Source organism: Paramisgurnus dabryanus, chromosome 19 (genome assembly GCF_030506205.2).
Source record: "Paramisgurnus dabryanus chromosome 19, PD_genome_1.1, whole genome shotgun sequence".
Lineage (NCBI taxonomy): Eukaryota > Metazoa > Chordata > Actinopteri > Cypriniformes > Cobitidae > Paramisgurnus > Paramisgurnus dabryanus.
In genome coordinates, this window is record NC_133355.1 from 28184026 (window position 1) to 28206228 (window position 22203).

Sequence of the window (22203 nt, forward strand, 5' to 3'; positions counted from 1 at the left end):
AACTTGATTTAAAGTAAGTTAAAGTACAATGTTATTTATATAACGCTTTTCACAATCCTCTATCGTTCCAAAGCAGCTCTACAGGCAATTGAAAGAGAAAACGTATTTTTATTATTACTATTATTATTATCATCATCAATGAAACCCCCACTGCTCTTCTGGTTGTTGAAGAATAGGATGTAACCAATAATGCTAAAAATCAGTTTTACATCTTTAAATGCAATGTAAGTCACTTTGGGTAAAAGCATCTGCCCGATACGCAAATATAATAAAAAAGAAATGTTTCATTTGATTGATCGGAGTACACTGTAAAATTATATTAAATAAACATATATTTTATGTTACTTTAACTGAAACTAAGCAATTTCAACTTGTTTTTCTATAATAGAATTGCATAAGCAAGTTTTTTGAACTTCATTCTGTATAGAAACATGCATTTGTGTTTTATTTAATTTATTATTACATTGTTTGATGTTATATTATATTTGTTTGTATTATTTTTCCTAATATTCTTTAAATCTTATGTTGGTGCTGTTTTCTTTTAATGCTGATATGAGTCTTCAATGGTCTGTCTCCATCGCAATGTTTTTTATTAACATCACAAAAATGTTGTGAAACAGTAAATTTCCACTGTCTGTATTTAGTATAAAAACTTCTAAATCTGCTTTGAGTCAGACGGAGTAAGTCAAACCGTTGAGATTACAAGATTATTAAATAAATTATCTTTATTTTATTCAGCATCACTTCATCTCCTTCCTGCTGTTTTTCACTTCATATCTGCCTCGTGGTTTATTTGAAGTATTAACTCTCACAACAAAGTTGATATTTGAGTACCGATTTAGTCGTTTTCTGACGGGGAGAGAGATCGAACTGGACTATACAATTCATGAAGGCTTTGCACTTAAAGCATACTGTATGTTTGGTCTCATTTTAAAAGCTGACAATTTGAAGTTTATTGTAAAGTCAAAATTAACTGATGTCATAATAAAGAAGTTATGAAGAGTTTAATAAACATTTCTAGTAACTTTACAAAGCTTATATGAAATATATTTATGAAAATAAAGTTGAAATTGGCCTAGAAAGGCACAAAGGCCACAGGTTTGGCCATGTTTTGTTTCAAATCTGAAGATGATAACTGTATGGGACATGCCAGTATTCTTTTAGTTATTCCACAATTTCGACGCTTATCTTCTTATCTTGTATTCATCATTAAAAGTTCGTATTCCTTTTTAGTGATTTATTCTTTCAAGTCAATAAAGAATCACGTTTCTCAAATATATAGCCTACTAAGAGAGTAAGAACTCGTGGCTGTGTCTGAAAACCCTAAATTGCTACCTTCTGCAGCAGCTTTCCAAGGCAAGAAGGCATCAAGGCATGCTCGAATCCAATGTTAGGTTTACTTCCTGACTCCTGAGTCCCACAATTATGCGTGTGCGCACATGGATAATGTGATTGGTCAAGTTCGAAAAAATAAAATGGCGTCCAAGAAAGCGGCTGGAGCACAAATTTAGTGTAAATAAATGTATATTTTCCCTTTTTACACCGTTTTATTGCATTTCTAGTAAGAAATAAGTATTGCAGTTTTTAAATATGTGATATACGTTATCACAAAGGCACTCTCTGTTTATATTTCAAACACGCTGCCTGTGAAGTGTTTCCGAAAGCGTTTCTCTGAGCAGCTTTCATGCCTCCGAAGTCATCGCCTCATGAGGCAGCAAGGCAACAAGTCAGCTGCCTAAGTTTTAGGACGCTGTATGTTTTGAGGATCGCACTGAATCAGATCTCTATCAAAAGTCCTTAACGAAAATGGAATTATCTCAGCTTTTTGCTCAAAATTTGATGTATATTTGAAGAAACCTACTCATATTTGAGAGGCGATTCTAAGAGGACTAATGAAGGTATGATTACACCTTTTTTTTTTAAGCAGAGGGTCTGTTCTTTAATTTGAAATATTGTATGTTTATATATTAAAAGAAGAAAAAGCTATATGGTGCTAGTATAAAATATATTAAAGAAATAGGAATCATTAATAGAATTGATTTGTTTTTTATGCACATGTCATCTGCTTAGTGCTTCACGCTCCAGTCCAGTTGGTGGCGGTACATGCACCAAAAGTTGGTTTGCCATCCGCCATAAAAAGTCATTAGAAGAAGAAGAGAGACAAATAATGCGTCCGAAACCATAGATATGTATAAAGGCTAGATGGCTCGTCCGCGCTGCTGGCCAATTGAGTGCAACGTCCGCATTTTGGCGGCCATCTTACGACAGGGCGCTCGCTCACTCGTAGCATTGAGGTTTAATGATGCAGGTACTTTTAAATGACCATAACTTGCTTAATATTTTACCGATTTTCAAACGGTTTGGTTTGTTATAAACGTCAAAGATGTACCTATGATACTGCATACCTATACTAAAAATAAAAAATAAATTCATGAAACATGTTAAAGCATCCAGAATTATAGCCACGATAATAACGTTTGTAAAAACCCAAACCGTTTGAAAATCGGTAGAAAATTGAGCAAGTTATGGTCATTTAAAAGTACCTGCACCATTAAACTCAATGCTACGAGTGAGCGAGCGCCCTGTCGTAAGATGGCCGCCAGGTGATGCCGTTAGGGACTCCGCCTTGAGCCATCTAGCCTTTATACATATCTATGTCCGAAACCGCCTACTTCATACCATAGACATCATATAGGTAGACGCCCTATCGACCGCTACTGCCTACTGGCGCGGTGAGATATGTGGCCACCATCTTAGATCGGTCACCCGCTCCACTCAGTGTAATCTGTATGACTGGTGGAATGAGCTATCAGCGCATTTAATTAATCATATCTCAGTAAATACCGAACAGATTTTCACGCGGTTTTTTTTTGCTGCAAAGGTCATTCATGGAGCTATGATATAGGACACATGGTTCGGCGTATTTTAACCCCTTATGTGCCGCAAATCCCGTTTGAGTGGGGGTGACAATGTGATGTACATCTTTAAATGAATATTTCTCTGGGATTCTTTGGGCTAGAAACCTAATCTTGGTCTTGTTTTAAAGAAGACAATTTAGGGTTTTTCACAAATGAGTTGGAACGTAAAAATTTTAAATATAAATATTTTTATAGCCGTTTACCTTTATTTTAATATATCAAATTATGCAGTAACATATTAATTTATAAATAAAATTACATAAAAGTTAATGTTTCACACAATAAATAATGTTAACATGAAGCAATATGTCTCAAGTCGTTGTGATCCAAATCACAAAAAAATGATGTTTGGGTCACAATTTTAATGGTTTTACCAACAACTGCCTAGATTTTGCCACATACTCTTGTACTCTTGTATACTCACAAACTAATAAATTACTGTCACCGCAATATTATTCATGCAAAAAGATTTTGAAATATTAAAACTACATTCTGAGAGCTTTCCGATGATATATAGCTTGCCATGATTTTTTAGGTTTAGAGTAGGGTTTTAGTGTTATATGCAAAAACAAATTTGGCCTACCTGTGGGCCCGTAACATTTTTAGAAACTGACTCTCACTGTGTCATAATTTTCCCCAAATGGTAATGAAATATGAAAATTATACTATTTGAGCTTTCCAACAATATATAGTTTGTCAATATTTAGGTTTAGAATCTTAGTGTTACCAACACTAATGTGGACAGCGCCACTTAATGTTCATAGTAGGAATGAATGAATATTCACTAAACAGTAATAAAATATTCTGATATAAGATATAAAGTGAGTCCAAAATCAAAATATGTGGTGTAGGACATAAGATATTTTATAAATCACACACTATAAATATGACAAAGATGCAGAAACAGATAGTTGCAATAAAATAAGACTTTTTAATATGGTGAAGAAACAATTTAAAATGATTTGTAAACCCCCCCACACACACACACGCGCGCGCACGCACGCACGCACGCACGCACGCACACACACACACACACACACCCCTGAAAGAGGACTGTTTTCCAGAGCTTCTTTCCCGTGCTCCCTTTCTGTAGTTCAAGAGAGGTGAGTTTGGCAACATGGTGGAGCCTTATCTTTAAAAACACAGACACAACCAGTGACAACGAGTCAGACTGATAGTTGTCGATTCCAAACCGAGTCTCCTCAATGTCCTCCCAAGAAGGAAAACATCCTCTGTTCCTGTTGACATCTCAGCTTTTTAAAGCTCGGCGGATCACGCAGCTCACAGCACTTTATAATAATAATAATAATAATAATAATAATAATACACATTTATATAGCGCTTTACACAATACTCACAACAGAGAAACTCTTGTAATTATTACTTTACTTGTGCAGTAAACATAGCCTAGCGAACGTTAGCTGGCTACGATTTCAGTACAGTAAAATCAATAAGCTGGCTCTTTCTCAATTTTCTGGTAATATTCTATTCACAAAATACAACCAATAGTACCGCGATGTTAAAAAGTACTTGTGAAAATAATCCTCCGGGCTCTATTTGCGATCGTCCGCCGATTAGAACAGGAAAATGCTCCACAGTGCTCTAACATCTTATCTGCTGCCATGCAACGAAACTAGGAGAACGACCGGTTTAAGATGGCCGCCGTATTTCTCAGTCCCCAGCGGCCAATAGGGCATCTAGTCTTCTATATGATATCTATGCTTCATACTATATAGTACGCGAAATGCAGTAGGCGAGGCGAGTAGTATGTCCGAATACATAGTATTCGAAAAACAGTATGCGAAAAGTACCCGGATGACCTACTACTTCCGGTTAGATTTTGCAGTGTGTATAGGCTGAATCCCAAACCGCCTACTTCCATACTATATAGTACACAAAGTAGCGCTTTTTACATACAGTATGGAAGTAGGCGGTTTGGGATTCAGCCATAGATATCTATGGTGTGCAATGCATACGATGGTCACTTCACTATCCCATGATGCCCCTGAGTTATCCAACGAAGAAGAAGAGGCATGCCGCTGTTTTCGATGACGACGTATGTCACGTGAGGTAGCAACATCGCTGATGTAGTACGTCCGAATCTCATTCATACTACCTGGATTCATACTATACAGTACCTACTGTTTTAACGGCAAGTAAGTAGGTACAGTATGCGGTTTCGGACGCAGCCAACGATTAGCACAATTGCGAGGAGAACAGATGAGGTTAAATTTACAGGACAATTTACAAATAAGTTCAGGTGGAATTTGTTTTAAGTATGTAATTGGCTTTCTGAGGAATACATGACTAATTAAAAGAAATTAGTTTGATTTTGTTTTGTTTGGTTGTTGTGTGTATATATATTAAATAAATAAATAATATATATATATATATATATATATATATATATATATATATATATATATATATATATATATATATATATATATATTTATTTATTTTCTTTATTTTGCATACTTGTTTGTTTCATATTTTTGAGGAAGATTAGACTCTAGTACCACACTCCAGTCCAGATGGTGGCGGTAATGCACTTTTAAAGTTAGTTGCCAACCGCCATTAAACCGGAAGAAGAAGAAGAAAGACGTCCCGCGTGATGTGTTTGTATATCTTCAGCGGTTTTCCCTCTTGAGTGTTTTATTGAGTGTAAACAGAATCTTGTCTCTGTGTATTTTAGTGTTAAGATGTTGGTGATGAAAGATGAGATGTGCTGTAAATCAGTAGGAACTGATCTGTCCATGCTGGATATTGATGATTTCATCACAGAAATCTCTCAGCTGAAGAAAGAGGTGGCGTTACTGGAGACAAAGCTGAGGTCAAGAGGAGATGAAGGAGTGAAGAGAGAGGTTTGTACAGCTTAAACATCCTTTACATGAATCACTCTGTCTGTTTAACAACATTAAATCATTTATAATCTTACACTGAGTGTGTTTTGTGTTGTCAGGATGTGGATGTGGTTTGTTGTGAATCTTCAGTGTATGTGACTGATGGATGTCTGGATTCAGTGTGGATGAGCAGAGATCAGAGCCGCACACCACAGCCACTGCTGGACTCTAAACTCTCTGAAGAGAAATCCAGACACACACAGGACTCAGAGCTCAGTCTCACTTTACTCTGTTATACTGAGTCAAAGCCCACAGACGCTCAGGACACTGTGTGTGACAGTAATCAGGGCTTACAGGATGAGGAATCTACTGATCAAACCTCCACAGAGTCTCTGGATTCTGTCTGTAACGCTGGAGAACAGCAGCAGATCCTGCAGACCAAACTAATCGACTGCACGAACCTGATGATGATTAAAACAGAACCCACAGAAGAGGAAGATCACACTGATGAAGATGATGATATTATTATGTCAGGTATGTGTCCTCAATTGTTGTTGTATTTTACAGTTTTTACCTGTCATTGGTATGGAAGACTATTTCCGCACAAAAGAAAAAATCATGGTCTGGTAGATGATAATTATGCCATATAAATTATGACATACTAAATCGAAATTATGAGAGAGTCATTCTTATGAGATGTAAATGTGAATAGGTAAAAGACTAGGGCTGGGTTGTTCGTGCATCTGGTGTGTGTGTGTCTGTCTGTGTGCGTGTGTGCCTGCACGGGTGCGTGAAAGAGCCACACTCCAATCGGTCTGTGCAGCATTAAAAACCTCCTCCTCGCGGATCAAATCCGGGCGGGGCTCCTGGTGGTCTGACTGCATTTAATAACGTTTAATTATTTTAACGCGTTAATGATTTATGAATTAATAGCATGAGTTAACACGTTAATGCTGCCAGTCCAAAATGACTCGCAGTACCCAGTCCAGAATGACCCTGTGTTATTATTCGTTTTGAGAGGCTCTTATCATTTTTACTAATACTTCAAACAAATCAAAATAATATACATTTATTCAGTCCAAATATAAAATTACATTTATTCAAAAGATCATTAAAATGAATAGCCTACAGGTTTCAAAAGGCACCTACAGTATACTGTTTAAGTCAAAGCCTGCTAGGTTATTATTATTATCATTTGTCCAAAAATTGTAGAAAAATACACAAACTGTAAATACAAAAGAGTTTAGCAATTGTTCAAAAATGTATTCATGTGATTTTTTTACATTAATGTTGTAAAATAAATGAGTCCATAATAACCGTACAACCGTGATCAGACTATAACCGTACCGTCAAATTCTATAATCGTTGCATCCCTACCCCCAGGTCTGAAGCCTATATCAAAATGAAAATATTCACAACATTTGACACGTGTGCAACATTTCATGTCTTTTTGAGCTTGTTTAGGCTGTCAAAAATGCAATTAGTTTAGCCATACTTTGCCAGGCCGCCATGGACATGCCCTTTTATGAAAAGTCAAGGTCGTCGCTATTTATTGTAACAAAAGGCTTCAAGATAAGTCTGACCAAATATGACGTTTATATAGTTAAATCTCTAAGGGCAGTAAATCACAGCTTAAAACATGGTATTTTTCTATGACTGAAGCTGAATATTGTCATGGAAAGTGTTTAGGCCAGGACCCTTATCAAACGTGTGAAGACTGGGGCAGATCGGACAATGTATGCCTGAATTGCAACAGATTCCTGTTTCATGGCGAAACCTCAGAATTTGCCAGGCCGCCATGGACTTCAATGAAAGGTCAAGATCTTCGCAATTTATCATCACAAAGAGCTTAAGATCAGTCTGACCAGATATGATGATGATTTGTTTAAATCTCTAATGCTGAGTTTACACCAACCGCGTTTTAAGCGTCAAAATCGCGTCTACCACGTGTGGTTTGCCGCTTGAACAATTTGGACGAATTCGCGCGTGTAGAGCGGAGTAGACGCGTGGAAAAAGCAAGCATTTGATGCGCGTCAGAGGCAAACTCCGCTTCTTGTGGGAGGGCAAGTGCTATGCGGTTGTCTGTTTGCAAGATGACTGATGTTGATTGTGCATTTATCGAGAGAGTTACCAGTTCGTATTTGGTAACCTTACTAGAGGGGGAAAATAAATGACGCGGGTCGAAAAACGTCACGTGATTCAAAAGTGAAGTGTGTATTACAACTTACCAGGTTGTCCTCACTGACACTCTTCCAAGCGAGGTCCTTTTTATTCCTGTCACCTCTATAAAAATAAGACATTGTGTCATATAGCTCCGGTTGACTGCTTACGGACATATATACAAAATATCAAGCGTTGGGTGAATGAGTGACTCCGGGCGGGGCTGCCACCACAGCAGAAAGCAGGCTCCTGATTGGTTAACGCGGCGCGAAATTCCGCCAAAGTTCAAATTTTTCAACTCAGGCGTCAGCCGCAAATTTGCGTGAACCACAAAAAGCACCATTCGCACGTACCAAGCACAACGCTCAATTTGCGCCTTTCACGCGCAAAAGAGGCGGAAACGCGTCTTCCGCGCTGCGCTGAACGCCTCTTCCATGCCACGGGACCTCCTGACACGCGTCAACGCGTCTTCACATTGACTTAACATTGAAATCACTTGCGCTTCACGCCTCTTCCCAGTTGGTGTAAACGCAGCATAAAAGCAGTAAATCACGGAGTAAAACATGGCATTTCCTGCTACCTCTAGGTGGCGCTATGACTGAAGCTGAATATTGGCATTGAAATGTGTTCAGGCCAAGACCCTTATCAAACATGTGAAGCATGGGGCAGATTGGACATTGTATGCCTGAGTTAGAACAACTTCCTGTTTCATAGCGAAAAAGCTGAAATTTGCCAGGCTGCCACGGACACGCCCTCCAACAAAAAGTCAAGATCTCCGCAATTTAACATCGCATAGGCCTTTAGATGAGATTGACCAAATATGATGATGATCTGATAAAATCTCTAGGAGGAGTTCATTAAAGTACGAAGCCTGGAAATGCCAAACTTTGAACAGAAATCACAGTGAAATTTCAAAATGGCCGACTTCCTGTGGGATTTAGAGCTTGGCTCCGAAATACTTTTTTGTAGGTCTTGGGGTGATAGATGATCCTACCAAATTTTGTATCTGTACGTTTTTTGTAGCGGGGGGGCTGTTCTCTTGAAATTTTGCAGGTGGCGCTTTCGAGCCATTTTTATGTGTGCTCGGCCCCTAAAAAGTCCAGATATAGATTTTGAATTTGTAGCCACTTGCCAGCATCCTCCTATTAGCAAATTATGCTAGTGGACTCATACACATCCAAGCACAAATCATAACCGTGCAATACCATACTGTAGGACAGGCTTTGCACAGTCTGCCTTTTCAGTTAAGGGCTGTAGGCTATGGAATGCATAACCATCTAATACTAAGGCAATTTCTGACTAGAAAAAGTTTATTTCAAGGATTAAGTTGTGGCTAAAGACAAACCAAATTTGTACCCAGTTTTAATTTATTGTGGGGTTTTTTGTGTGTGTTTGTGTATGTGTATGTGTGTTGAAGAAATGTTATCTGTTTTAAAATGTTCTTAGAAATGCCCAACCAGGGACAGGAGTTGAAAATTAGCTCTAGCTATAAACTCTATATGCTGCGCATCAGTTACAGGCTTTGTATTGTAACTATGTTTGCTTGTATGGTCCCTGACCCTGTCAAATAAACAAATAAATAAATAAGACTGCCTGTTAATACCATACTATAGTCTCAAATCCAACATGAAGTGTGAAATAAAGAGCATCACAGTTTGATTTTAAACATTTATTTCTCAATGATTTCAATTGCTGACACGACATTACTAATTTATATTTATATAAAATAGGGATGCTAAACAATTAATCGCGATTAATCGTTAGCAGAATAAAAGTTTTCGTTTACATCACATATGTGTGTAAACTGTGTATAATAAATATGTGTATATATATAAATATGAACACATTCATGTATAATTTTAAGAAAAAAATATTATATTATATATTAAGTATTTATATTTATATATAATATAAATTATACATAAATATACAATTGTATATACACATGTAAACATCTCTAAAACATATACATCCATGTGTGTACGTTTATTTATACAAAGTTATTATACACAGTTCACACACATATATGATGTAAACAAAAACTTTTATTCTGCTAACGATTAATCACGATTAATTGTTTAGCATCCCTAATATAAAAGATATATATTTTTACACAATGTTCTTTACATTATGTTGGATGATTTTATGTAGAAAACAGTAAACCACAATTAAATAAATTAGCTGGGTTTTCACAATTATCTAGTCTAGTGTATGGAACAAAAAGTTTTTGGGTTAAGGTTCTTAAACAACATATCATGCTTAAGCTTTGTTTAAGAATGTTGCATTTTCTATGAATATTAGATAACTGCGCTATATTTTTCTATTAAATTTACATTTGCACAATAACTGTATGGAGGGTTTTTTCAGCCAATTTAAAATGAATTAACTGAATGAACTAAAAATTTATATATTAAAACAATAAATGAAAGTACTTCATTTTCAAGGTGATAATGCATCTTTCCTGCCAAATTGAAAAAATTGAGGGGTGGTTTCCAAGACAGGGTTTAGATTAATCTGGGACTAGGCCAAGTTATTTTAGGACATTTAAGTAGTTTTTTCTAACATACCTTACAACAAACAGTACTGGTGTGAATCTTGAGACAAAACAATGGCACTGATATATGTTAAGATATGTTGGAACAAGGTTTTTCAAAATAAGCAGCTGGCAGGTTTTCTTTGCGTTGAGCACTGGCACTCTTTTTTCCACGCTGAGTGCTGAAAAAGATTAAACTTTGGGTTAAAAGCTCAGCTTGTCAATGGCACTTCTCATTTGGCCATCCAATCACAGTGGGAAGAAGGACAAATATCACAACAACCAACCTGTGCATCGTTCAGTGACTGATAATATCATAGCAACCAAAGAGCTCCGCTAAAAATGTTGGCAACACCTACAGTGGGCGTACCGTCTGTAATTTTCAGACGCGTTTTAATGCTTTGGTATTGAATGCTACATAACAGACTGCACATTCGGCATGTGCACAGTATTTCGTTTAACAGTTTTTTAACATTATTTAACATTATTTTACAAATAACGTAAGCTGATTTGATACCTTATTGACTTCACCTTATTTCATTCTGGAAGTGTCACCATATAATGCAACAGTGGATTTCTCACTGCGTTGCACTTAATATTTTGTCTTTGATCACTAGTTATGTTTGTCTTTATTGTAATAAAATATTAACAAAAATTATTAAATAAAAAGTAGATGTGTACGTTTCAAAATTTTGATTTACTTGATGTGCAAAGAAGCTTTAATAACGGTCTTCTGTCTCTTTGTAAATATAGCAAAAGATACGGAATCTCAATTTATCCTTTTTTGTGTAAATAAAGAGTTAAAAGAGAATTAAAATGTATATCATGTTTCTTTCAGATGTGAAGATTGAATCTTGTTCTGAGGGAGAAACGTCCTTAACATCAGAAGATCGACTGACAGCACAAACTCTTTCCTGCATCACCTGTGGAAAGACATTCAGCTCACAGAGACATTTAGAGAAACATGAGAGAAAACACACAGAACAGAAACTCAGCTTTACTACCTTACAAGAGAAGAAACTTCATCATTCAAAAGAGCACGAAGAGAAGTTGTTGTTTCACTGTGAGCAGTGTGGGATGAATTTTGTCTTCTTATCTCAGCTGGAAGCTCACATGAGGACACACAGTGGTGAAAAGCCTTTCTGCTGCACTGAATGTGGCAAATATCTCCACAGCAAAGGAAGTCTTGTTATTCACCAGAGAATTCACACAGGAGAAAAACCATACGAGTGTCCTCACTGTGAGATGATATTCAGAGAAAAAAGCACTCTGAAGAAACATGTGTTCATACACACCAATGAGAGACCGTATCAGTGCAGTGAATGTGACAAAGCCTTTAGGGATTCAGGTACATTAAACAGACACCAGAATATTCACTTTAAAGAGAAACTTTATCAATGTTCACACTGTGATAAACGTTTCTGTCAGAAATCTAATCTTATATGCCATGAGATAATTCACACTGGAGAGAAACCTTACAAATGCTCTCAGTGTGAAAAGACGTTTACTCGGTTAAGTAACTTAAAAGCCCATCAGAGAGTTCACACCGGAGAGAAACCTTATAACTGTAGTGTTTGTGGGAAGAGTTTTAATCAACATAACATTTTAGTGAAGCACCAGAGAACTCATACAGGTGAAAAACCTTACAAATGCTCGCAGTGTGAGAAGACGTTTACTCAGTCAAGTAACTTAAAAGCCCATCAGAGAATTCACACCGGACGGACAGAAACCTTACTGAATTACAGTTAAGACCCGTTGATCAGTGATGATAAATGAAGTCAGAGATTAAATTAATAGAAGAAATTTTACTGAAGAGAATTGTTCGCAGTTCACTCAGCAGAAGTCATCTGCAACACTCAGCAAGGCCACAGGTCAGACCATCTTTAGTTCAACCATCCTCAGGTTATTGATGTGGCAGTAACTAATTGTTTTACTTGTGATGTTAACACTGAGAAACAAACTTTTTTCTTAATTTACTGAAAATACTTCAATATCTGGGATGATAAATATTGATTAGTATCTGATTAATAAGTATTCAAAATCATTTATAAGGATATGATGAAGAGGAGGCAGATATCAGGAATCCAATCCTTCATAACACTGGCTGCATTAGGGTTGTGCAAGATATATCATTTGCGATAATATCATTGTAGGAGCCATAGTTACTAGCTTTTTTAACTTTTGTTCATGGCTGAAAGTGGCTTTGAGTTGTTTGTTTGTTTTATGCTATAATGCATCTTTAATTTTGATACAGTAAACTTCAGTTATCATTAAGAAACATCAACAATGTGTGCCCGACTTCATGCTGAGCATACTGTATGATATTGAAGTAACATGACATGGATTCTCTGTGTTTTGGCATTACTTTGATGTAACATGCATTCTTTTGGTTGGCGAAGTTTTCTTTTGCCAGTTACATAAACAGTCACATATTCTTCATAAAAATCTGACTTAGACGCGCATCATTTGTTTTTAATTTTTTTTCTGTGTACTTACAGTATGAGACGTGATGTATGATAAATGTCTTATAAACAAAATAATTCGCGAAGACCTTTAAAGAGACTGATATAATTTCATAATATCATTAACTAGTTTATCTGAAAGGAATTTAGTTCCCTTTTGCATCTGAACGTTTTTAATAGCTTAAACATGCTGTGATGTGCTTTTCTGCATTACTGTAAAAGAACTTTTATATTATCATGTTCACTTTTACATGGTATGAAACACGATATAAAGTGTGCGATGGTGTTAAATACATTTCACTGAAAATTTGTATAATTTGTTATACTTTTGTAGTAAGGAAATAAAATCATATTGTGAGTGTAAATATTCATAAATTCAAGGAGTTTCTGAGGTGTTTTTCTTCGGCAAAGGGCGCAGTACACTGTTGCTGATTAAAAACCGTTGGCTATGGTATTTTTTTTATTTATATTTGTTCTACTTGTTGTTATTATTATTATTATTATTATTATTTTTGCCTGTTAGGAACAGAAAATAAGTATTTAATGCTTCCAAATAATATACTAGACTAAATAACTCTGTTTAAAATAGGAAAACTATAGAACATGTATTAATAGAATTTTAAAAAAAAAGGTTAAAACTCATTAATGAATTTAAAAACATATGTTGCTAGTATAAAATATATTAAAGAAATAGGAATCATTAATAGAATTTGATTTGTTTATATGCGCATGTCTTCTTCTTACTAGTGCTTCACCCTCCAGTCCAGTTGGTGGCGGTATATGCACCAAAGTTGAGGTGCGTTCCATTCGACAGGGTCCCTGCGGAGTGTTCACTGCTCCCTACTCCCTGAGCACGGTATATCAGTTGAAGTGGACTTCACGGACAATAACCGCTCATTTGGAACGGCCTGCAAACGTCATCAAAGAAAGTCAACGACGGGGTCGCGCAGATTGATATAACATAAATATATATAGGACTACATTCATATTTTAATTTTTATTTACTATCACATTTAAAATATGTACACTATACAATAAAAAAAACATTGAGTACTAACTTACGTAATGAAAAACGTATGTTTATTATACACTTTAATTGACTATTGCTGCTATTACTTGACTATTAACAGAATTGAAGCCCTGCTGTAACTGTCATGCAAATATGAAAGTAAACTTTAAACTTTGGTTAACTATGTGTATATATGTGTTTTTAAACGCTTGTCATATAATTGCATAGCGGTCTGACCGTTCCGACGGGTGATCACGTGATGCGCGCAATGACAGTTGGGTGATTATCGCTCTCCACTTCCTGTGAAGTGATGTATCGATGTTCCCTGATTCCCTATGCCGTGCGCAGTGCCCTTCGAACTGAACATGTTCGCTCCCTTCGGATTGGAATCTCACTTAAGATGGCGGAATACCCTGTGAAGTCCACTTCGCAGTCCACTTACGGTCGAATGGAACGCACCTTTGGTTTGCCATCCGCTATAAATAGTCATTAGAAGAAGAAGAAAGACATCACAAAACAAGTAGGTGTTATTATGAGACACGGCAGGAATCCAAAAGAACAGATGGCAATTACAAGACTAAGAATTGGACATACTGGATTAAATCAGTCATTGCACAGTATAGGGAAGCATCCTACTGGATTCTGTGACTATTGTAAAGCTCAAGAGACTGTAGAACCCATTCTGATACACTGTAAGAAATATGAGGAGGCTAGAAGGAAGTTGGAAAATCAAGTTGGACAACAAAACATGACAATAGAGTACTTATTGGGGAAATTAACTTATAAAAGTCTATACTATGTAATTACATTCCTAAAAATTACTGGATTAATTGACAGACTATAATAGTTTTTCCCCCTTTTTTCTTTCTTTTTTTAATGTATTTATTTAATCTGCTGCTCACACTCCAGTCCAGTAGGTGGCGGTAATGCAATAAAACCGATGAAGAAGAAGAAGAAAGATGTCCCGTGTGATCTGTTTGTGTATCCTCAGTGTGTTCCTCTCTTGAGTGTTTTATTGAGTGTAAACAGAGTCTTGTCTCTGTGTATTTTAGTATTAATATGTTGTTGATGAGAGATGAGATGTGCTGTAAATCAGTAGGAACTGATCTGTCCATGCTGGATATTGATGATTTCATCACAGAAATCTCTCAGCTGAAGAAAGAGGTGGCGTTATTGGAGGCAAAGCTGAGGTCAAGAGGAGATGAAGGAGTGAAGAAAGAGGTTTGTACAGCTTAAATATCCTTTACATGAATCACTCTGACAACATTAAATCATTTATAATCTTACACTGAGTGTGTTGTGCTGTCAGGATGTGGATGTGGCTTGTTGTGAATCTTTAGTGTATGTGACTGATGGATGTCTGGATTCAGTGTGGATGAGCAGAGATCAGAGCCGCACACCACAGCCACTGCTGGACTCTAAACTCTCTGAAGAGAAATCCAGACACACACAGGACTCAGAGCTCAGTCTCACTTTACTCTGTTATACTGAGTCAAAGCCCACAGACGCTCAGGACACTGTGTGTGACAGTAATCAGGGCTTACAGGATGAGGAATCTACTGATCAAACCTCCACAGAGTCTCTGGATTCTGTCTGTATCGCTGGAGAACAGCAGCAGATCCTGCAGACCACACTGAAGATGTGTTCAGTCAAACTGATCGACTGCACGAACCTGATGATGAAGATTAAAACTGAATGTGTTTTTTTATCCTTTCCCATTTTTTCCTTAAAAAGTGCCATTGTGTGGATGGGTGGACTCATCTTCTTATGCATACTAATCACTAGCGTAGCCAGGATTCACAATGTGGGTGGGCCCAGAGAAAATCAGGTGGGCCTTAACCGAAAAAACATCTGTTATCAAAATATACAAACACACAACTACACCAGCTTCAATATATCACCGCTTATTAAGAACAAAAGCCTGTATGGGCCCTATTTTAACAATCTAAGCGCAATGTGCAATAAACCAATAAGAGTCTCATCTCTCATCCCCTTTAAAAGCCAGTTGCGCTGGTGCCATCCCGAATTCCCTATTTTGGCAGAATTTGTAAACTAAAAAACTAAGCGGAGGAAGAAGACCACCAGTTTAAGATTGATATTAAAAAAAATTTCGTTGTTTTTATTTGTAATGAAATTGTTATTTTTTGGTATTAAAACCTTTAAAAGTTGTTTTCTTTCAGTCATGGAAGTAAAAATATCAGGCTTTTAATTTCTGTAAATGTATTGAAAGCCCAGATGATCAGTGTTATCTCAAATAATATTTTACAAATATGCTAGAAAAGCTTTGTACTTTAAAAATACTTTAAATAGTAGCCTAATTTGTTGGTATTTGAAGGGTTTCGTTGCAAAACGAGATAATTCCGTTTTTTTTTTCAGAAGTCTCTTTTTTTGGTTGTGCATTCCAATTAATATAAATTCAACTGCAGTTGGTTTGTTTTGATTTAAACCTTCATAACTTAAAAAATACAGCGAAGTAGCACTATAAAACAAAATAATAACCTGATAACATAATAATAATTTGACAAAAATGTTAAAAACGGAGTTATCTCGTTTTGCAACGAAATTCTTCATTTAAACCTTTAAAAGTCGTTTTCCTTCAGTCATGGAAGTAAAAATAGCAGGCTTTAAATTGTTGTAAATGTATGGATAGCCTACATGATCAGTGTAATCTCAAAGAATAATTTACAAATATGCAAGAAAAGGTTTGTACTTTAAAAATAGTTTATTTGTAACAAACAGGAGATAAATAATTTACAAACATGCTGTTTCAGCACTAGAACAGCACCGTGGGTGTTTTGAAATTTAAGCATAACATAAAAACAGTTCTCATCTCATCATATCCACAGGTACAAAGTCATCATAGATAATAAATCTGTGGGGTAGCATTAAAAAAAAAAAATTATAAATAAATGCTATATTTGCATTTGTTTAAAGCAAAACATTTAATTACTTACCAGGCTACAGTTGAAGCAGCTTTATACGCCTTCTAACGTCTTATAATCGGTCCTCATTTATGTCCAAGACACTCAATAATAATCTTTTTAACATTTTAATCCTTTGATTTTTCATATTTTAAACTTGTGTGTGCTGCTGCACATCAATGTGATAAACAAATGCGTGTTGTCGTCCTGTTTATAGGCGCATACTAACACGCTCATTAAATAACAAAAGACATATTGCTCAATTGACTTTAGAGCAGGTTGTAGTTGGTCAGTGGCGTAGTCTATTTTATTTGCCTCAAAATAGCAAGGCACCAACAATGCGCCTGAACACACATCGTTTTCAGACCAGAAGGCTCAAAAGTGGGCGGAAATGTTATCTGCAAAGACTTTTCTTTTTCTAGCTGCTGAACCAACACCTCATGTTCAGAATCCTCAACGGTGATGTTAAAGGGTGCACCATCAAGCTGTAAAGTCTTCTCACCGAAGGTCTTCGTGACCTTCATTCTAAGACAATGAAGCAGCGCGGCTCTCATTATTCCTTACGTGTCAGCCTTAAACCGGGTGTTCATTTCTATGATGTGGGGTGTAGGAGAGGAGGCTGTTCGAAATGTGCTATTCATTGCACTACTGTTTACAAAATAAACTTATTCCTTATTATAATAGCAAACAAAAGTTAAAAAAAAGATTTATTTTATAGGTCAAGTATAGTGATAATTGCAACATAATTTACTCATTAGGATAACTAATGAGGCCCACCCATAGCTACGCGACTGATACTAATCACTAATATGGGAAGTATGAAATTATGGAAATTAGTATGGTCATTTGCTGGTATGTGCCTTATTACAATGTTTTACCCTACGTCCAACAACTTTAAAGCTGTGTGCTGTGTATCTTGCAGTTTATTAATACAAGTTACATTAATAAATTTATTTATTGCATTTCATTTAATTAACCAGCAGATTCACAGTGCCAAAAACACTCCACTCATACGTTTTTTTTGCGTAAATGTGCACTATGTATTGGTTAATAGTCTATCTAATTAATAAATCTGCATCAAGAAAATGAAATTTACCATTAAAGGCTGCTTTCAATGTGTTTGGAATGTTGCTTACGTTATCTGCTAAAGCACTGGTTCTCAACGTTATTCCTGGAGGCTCACTGCTCTGCACAATTTGTATGTCTCCTCCCTTATTGGAAAGTTTTTTCAGCCAATTTAAAATGAATTAACTAAATTAACTAAAAAGTAAAATAGTCAAAATCTGTCTCACATTTATAAATTAAAACAATAAATGAAAGACCTTAATTTTCAAGGTGATAATGCATCTTTCCTGCCAAATTGAAAAATGGAGGGGTGGTTTCCAAGACAGTTTTTTTTTTCAAAATTTAGTCTGGGACCAGGATAAGCCCTGTCCAGAAAACCACCCCAAAATGCATTTGATGGTTTGACATTTCATTTTCAATACAACCTCGAGGCAAGACATTTCAGGCATTTCAGTACTTTTCGATCTTAAAGAAATTACAATATAGCACATATTATACCCTAAGTGGACGTGCACACCAAGGCATTTATGCCGGTGTATGTTTCAATTGTCTCCAATGGAAGCGCAGTGCTTTTCAAAAAAGCCAGCAGCTGGCAGGTTTTCTTTGCGTTGAGCGCTGGCACTCTTTTTTCCACGCTGAGTGCTGAAAAATATTAAACTTTGGGTGAAAAGCTCAGCTTGTCAATGTCACTTCTCATTTGGCCATCCAATCACAGTGGGAAGAAGGACAAATATTACAACAACCAACCTGTGCATCGTTCAGTGACTGATAATATCATAGCAACCAAAGAGCTTGACTAAAAACGTTGGCAAGTGCCTACAGTTAGCGTACCGTCTGTCATTTTCAGACGCGTTTTAATGCTTTGGTATTGAATGCTACATAACAGACTGCACAGTCGTCATGTGCACAGTATTTAGTTTGACAGTTTTTTTTCTGAATTTAACATTATTTTACAAATAATGTAAGCTGATTTGATACCTTATTGACTTCACCTTATTGCATTCTGGAAGTGTCACCATATAATGCAACAGTGGATTTCTCACTGCGTTGCACTTCATATTTTGTCTTTGATCACTAGTTATGTTTGTCTTTATTCTAATAAAATCTTAACAAAAATTATAAAATAAAATGTAGATGTGTACGTTTCAAAATTTTTATTTACTTGATGTGCAACGAAGCTTTAATAACGGTCTTCTTCTGTCTCTTTGTAAATATAGAAACAGAATCTCAATTTATGCTTTTTTGTGTAAATAAGAGTGACAAGAGAATTTAAATGTATCGTGTTTCTTTCAGATGTAAAGATTGAATCTTGTTCTGAGGGAGAAATGTCTTCAACATCAGAAGATCGACTGACAGCACAAACTCTTTCCTGCATCACCTGTGGAAAGACATTCAGCTCACAGAGACATTTAGAGAGACATGAGAGAAAACACACAGAACAGAAACTCAGCTTTACTACCTTACAAGAGAAGAAACTTCATCATTCAAAAGAGCACGAAGAGAAGCAGCAGTTTCACTGTGAGCAGTGTGGGATGAATTTTGTCTTCTTATCTCAGCTGGAAGATCACATGAGGACACACAGTGGTGAAAAGCCTTTCTGCTGCACTGAATGTGGCAAATATCTCCACAGCAAAGGAAGTCTTGTTATTCACCAGAGAATTCACACAGGAGAAAAACCATACGAGTGTCCTCACTGTGAGATGAGATTCAAACATAAAAGCTCCCTGAAGACACACGTGCGTTCACACACCAATGAGAGACCGTATCAGTGCAGTGAATGCGACAAAGCCTTTAGGGATTTAGGTACATTAAACAGACACCAGAATATTCACTTTAAAGATAAATTCTATCAATGTTCACACTGTGATAAAGGTTTCTGTCAGAAATCTAATCTTATATGTCACGAGAGAATTCACACTGGAGAAAAACCTTACAAATGCTCTCAGTGTGACAAGACGTTTACTCGGTCAAGTACCTTAAAAATTCATGAGAGACTTCACACTGGAGAGAAACCTTATAACTGTAGTGTTTGTGGGAAGAGTTTCATTCAACGTGACGGTTTACTAAAGCACCAGAGAATTCACTCTGGAGAAAAACCTTATAAATGTTCCCAGTGTGACGAGACGTTTACTCAATCAGGTGCCTTAAAAGCCCATGAGAGAATTCACACTGGAGAGAAACCTTAAGTCTGTATTTGTGGGAAGAGTTTTAGGCAATTGTCTACCTTACTAAATGACCAGAGAACTCATACCGGTAAAAAGACTTCATAAATGCTCTCAATGTGAGAAGATGTTTGCTCAGTCAGATGCCCTGATCCATCAAAGACTTCATACTGGAGAGAAACCTTTCGTCTGCTTTCACTGGAGAGAGATTCACTGATTAAAGAGGTCTTCAGACTCCCAAAAAGGAACTTTCTAAAGAACAAACTACAATGAAATCATCATAGCATCTCAGTCAGGTGAAAAAGTAGTACACTTCCATAGTGTACTTAAAGTGCTTTGATTGTTGCACACTAATTTTGTACTTAAAGGAACAGTATGTAGGATTGTGGCCAAAACTGGTATTGCAATCACAAAACTTGTGGCTAAAACTGGTACTGCAATCACAGAGCTGGTGGCCAATATACAAAACGACAACATAAACATCAGTTGAGGGCTGCAACTCCACTTTTTAAATGATAATATCCTGGCTAGACCACTGTTGTCAGTGATATAAGTATTTGAAATGAAAATGATTTCTTAATGTCTAGTGCCATTTCAGGGCCATTTAATGATAAATTGATATAAATTTCTTACATACTGTTCCTTTAATATACAAAAAAATTCATCTTTAGTACTTCTTGAGATAATCTTAAGAACATCTAAGTGTACTTCACTGTGCTATTTTGAGACAACATGAATATGAACTAAAAAGTGCTAAAAATGTATTTAAAATATGTATTTGGGTACCACTTGTAGTAAACTTAAACCCATCTTTGTATGAAAGTTGAGTTCAAGTTTAATACAAGTTTTAACTAAATACATTTTTAATACAGAGAGAGTATGTTAAAAGTGCATTTTAGTTCATATTCATGGTGTCTCTAAATATCACAGTGAAGTACACTTAGATAATCTTAAGAACTACTAAAGATTAATTTTGTACAAAATTAGTGTGCGAAAATAAAGCACTAAGTACACTATGGAAGTGTACTTTTTCACCTGGGAAAATGTCTGTTTTATGTTTGAGTATTGTTGTAATGTAGTTTATGTTTTTCAATCTTATTACAAAAGACAGACATCATATATAGGCCGTTGTAATAGATTGAAGGCCAATATGATGGGAGAATTGGAGTAGGTCAGACAAACTTTCGACCACTTAATAAGTTTTGTTTGCTTCTTTAATGCTAATTTTGTTTCATATAATGTTTTTCTTTTTTTTAATCAATGTTTTGTTGATACGTTGAATATAAATAAAGAAGAACACTAAATGGAACACTGTGCATTTCATTGATGTGTAACAAATACAAACCAATGCAATGCGTCTGTAGCCTTGAGAAAATCCAAAACATGCATTATGAACTTAAGCCAGGGGCTCAGTTATGAATTACAATTAGGGCTGTGCAAAATACCGATACGGCTAACTACCGTGATATTTTTTCCACGATAGTGTATCGATATTTAAATATTTATTATCTGTATTTTAAATTTTTTATATATATAATCCCTCTGTGTTGTCAAACGACCTCCTCCACCACTGCTGTAGTTGTCGCTTTCCAGTTGTCTGTTATATATGGCCAATGTCTCAGAATAGAAGTCATGTTTTCGCAGACAATAACTACTCAAGATTTTGCTTTAGTATAATTTTCGGGACAATTAGAGCAGGATTCGGGACAGCAGGTTAGATTTTGGGACTGTCCCAAATTTTTCGGGACGTCTGGTCACCCTATTTTGCTCCATGTCAACTGCATACTCCCACTAAACCATTTTTGGTTCCCAAAACGTTCCTCTAACGTTAGAATAACGTTCCTATAACGTTTTTGGTTTCCAGAATATTTTCCAAGGTTTGTATTTGGTTAGTCAGGAAAGTTTTCTTAACAGAAATAGAACGTTTTTTAGGTTATTTTAACGTTCCCCTAACGTTAAACTAACGTTATGGAAACTATATATGGTCCATCTCTTTTTTTATGGATACTGGACTGGTCCCTTATTATGTAATAATAATTATACCGTTAATGTTTAATTGTCATTTATATTTAAATTAGTGATGCACCGATGTATCGGCCGCCGATATTTATCGGCCGATTTTTGATGAAT

General features: G+C 36.0%; 2 protein-coding genes across 2 annotated transcripts in view; both read left to right on the plus strand.

Moving 5' to 3' along the window:
- The window catches only part of LOC135785967 (uncharacterized), a 33306-nt gene extending 11531 nt beyond the window's left edge, over positions 1 to 21775 (plus strand). Inside the window, exons 5-8 of the mRNA XM_065295628.2 lie at positions 5536 to 5782; positions 5881 to 6295; positions 11293 to 12198; positions 19205 to 21775. Of these exons, the coding sequence (XP_065151700.2) occupies positions 5536 to 5782; positions 5881 to 6295; positions 11293 to 12198; positions 19205 to 20097 (2461 nt within the window). The 3' untranslated portion in view covers positions 20098 to 21775. The remainder of the gene's footprint in view (positions 1 to 5535; positions 5783 to 5880; positions 6296 to 11292; positions 12199 to 19204) is intronic.
- Positions 13984 to 16105, plus strand: LOC135785257 (uncharacterized). Its single transcript, XM_065294597.2, has 2 exons — positions 13984 to 15146; positions 15235 to 16105. The coding sequence occupies exons 1-2, from the start codon at positions 14985 to 14987 to the stop codon at positions 15979 to 15981; spliced, it is 909 nt and encodes a 302-aa protein (XP_065150669.1). The 5' UTR covers positions 13984 to 14984; the 3' UTR covers positions 15982 to 16105.
- Positions 21776 to 22203: the final 428 nt, after the last annotated feature.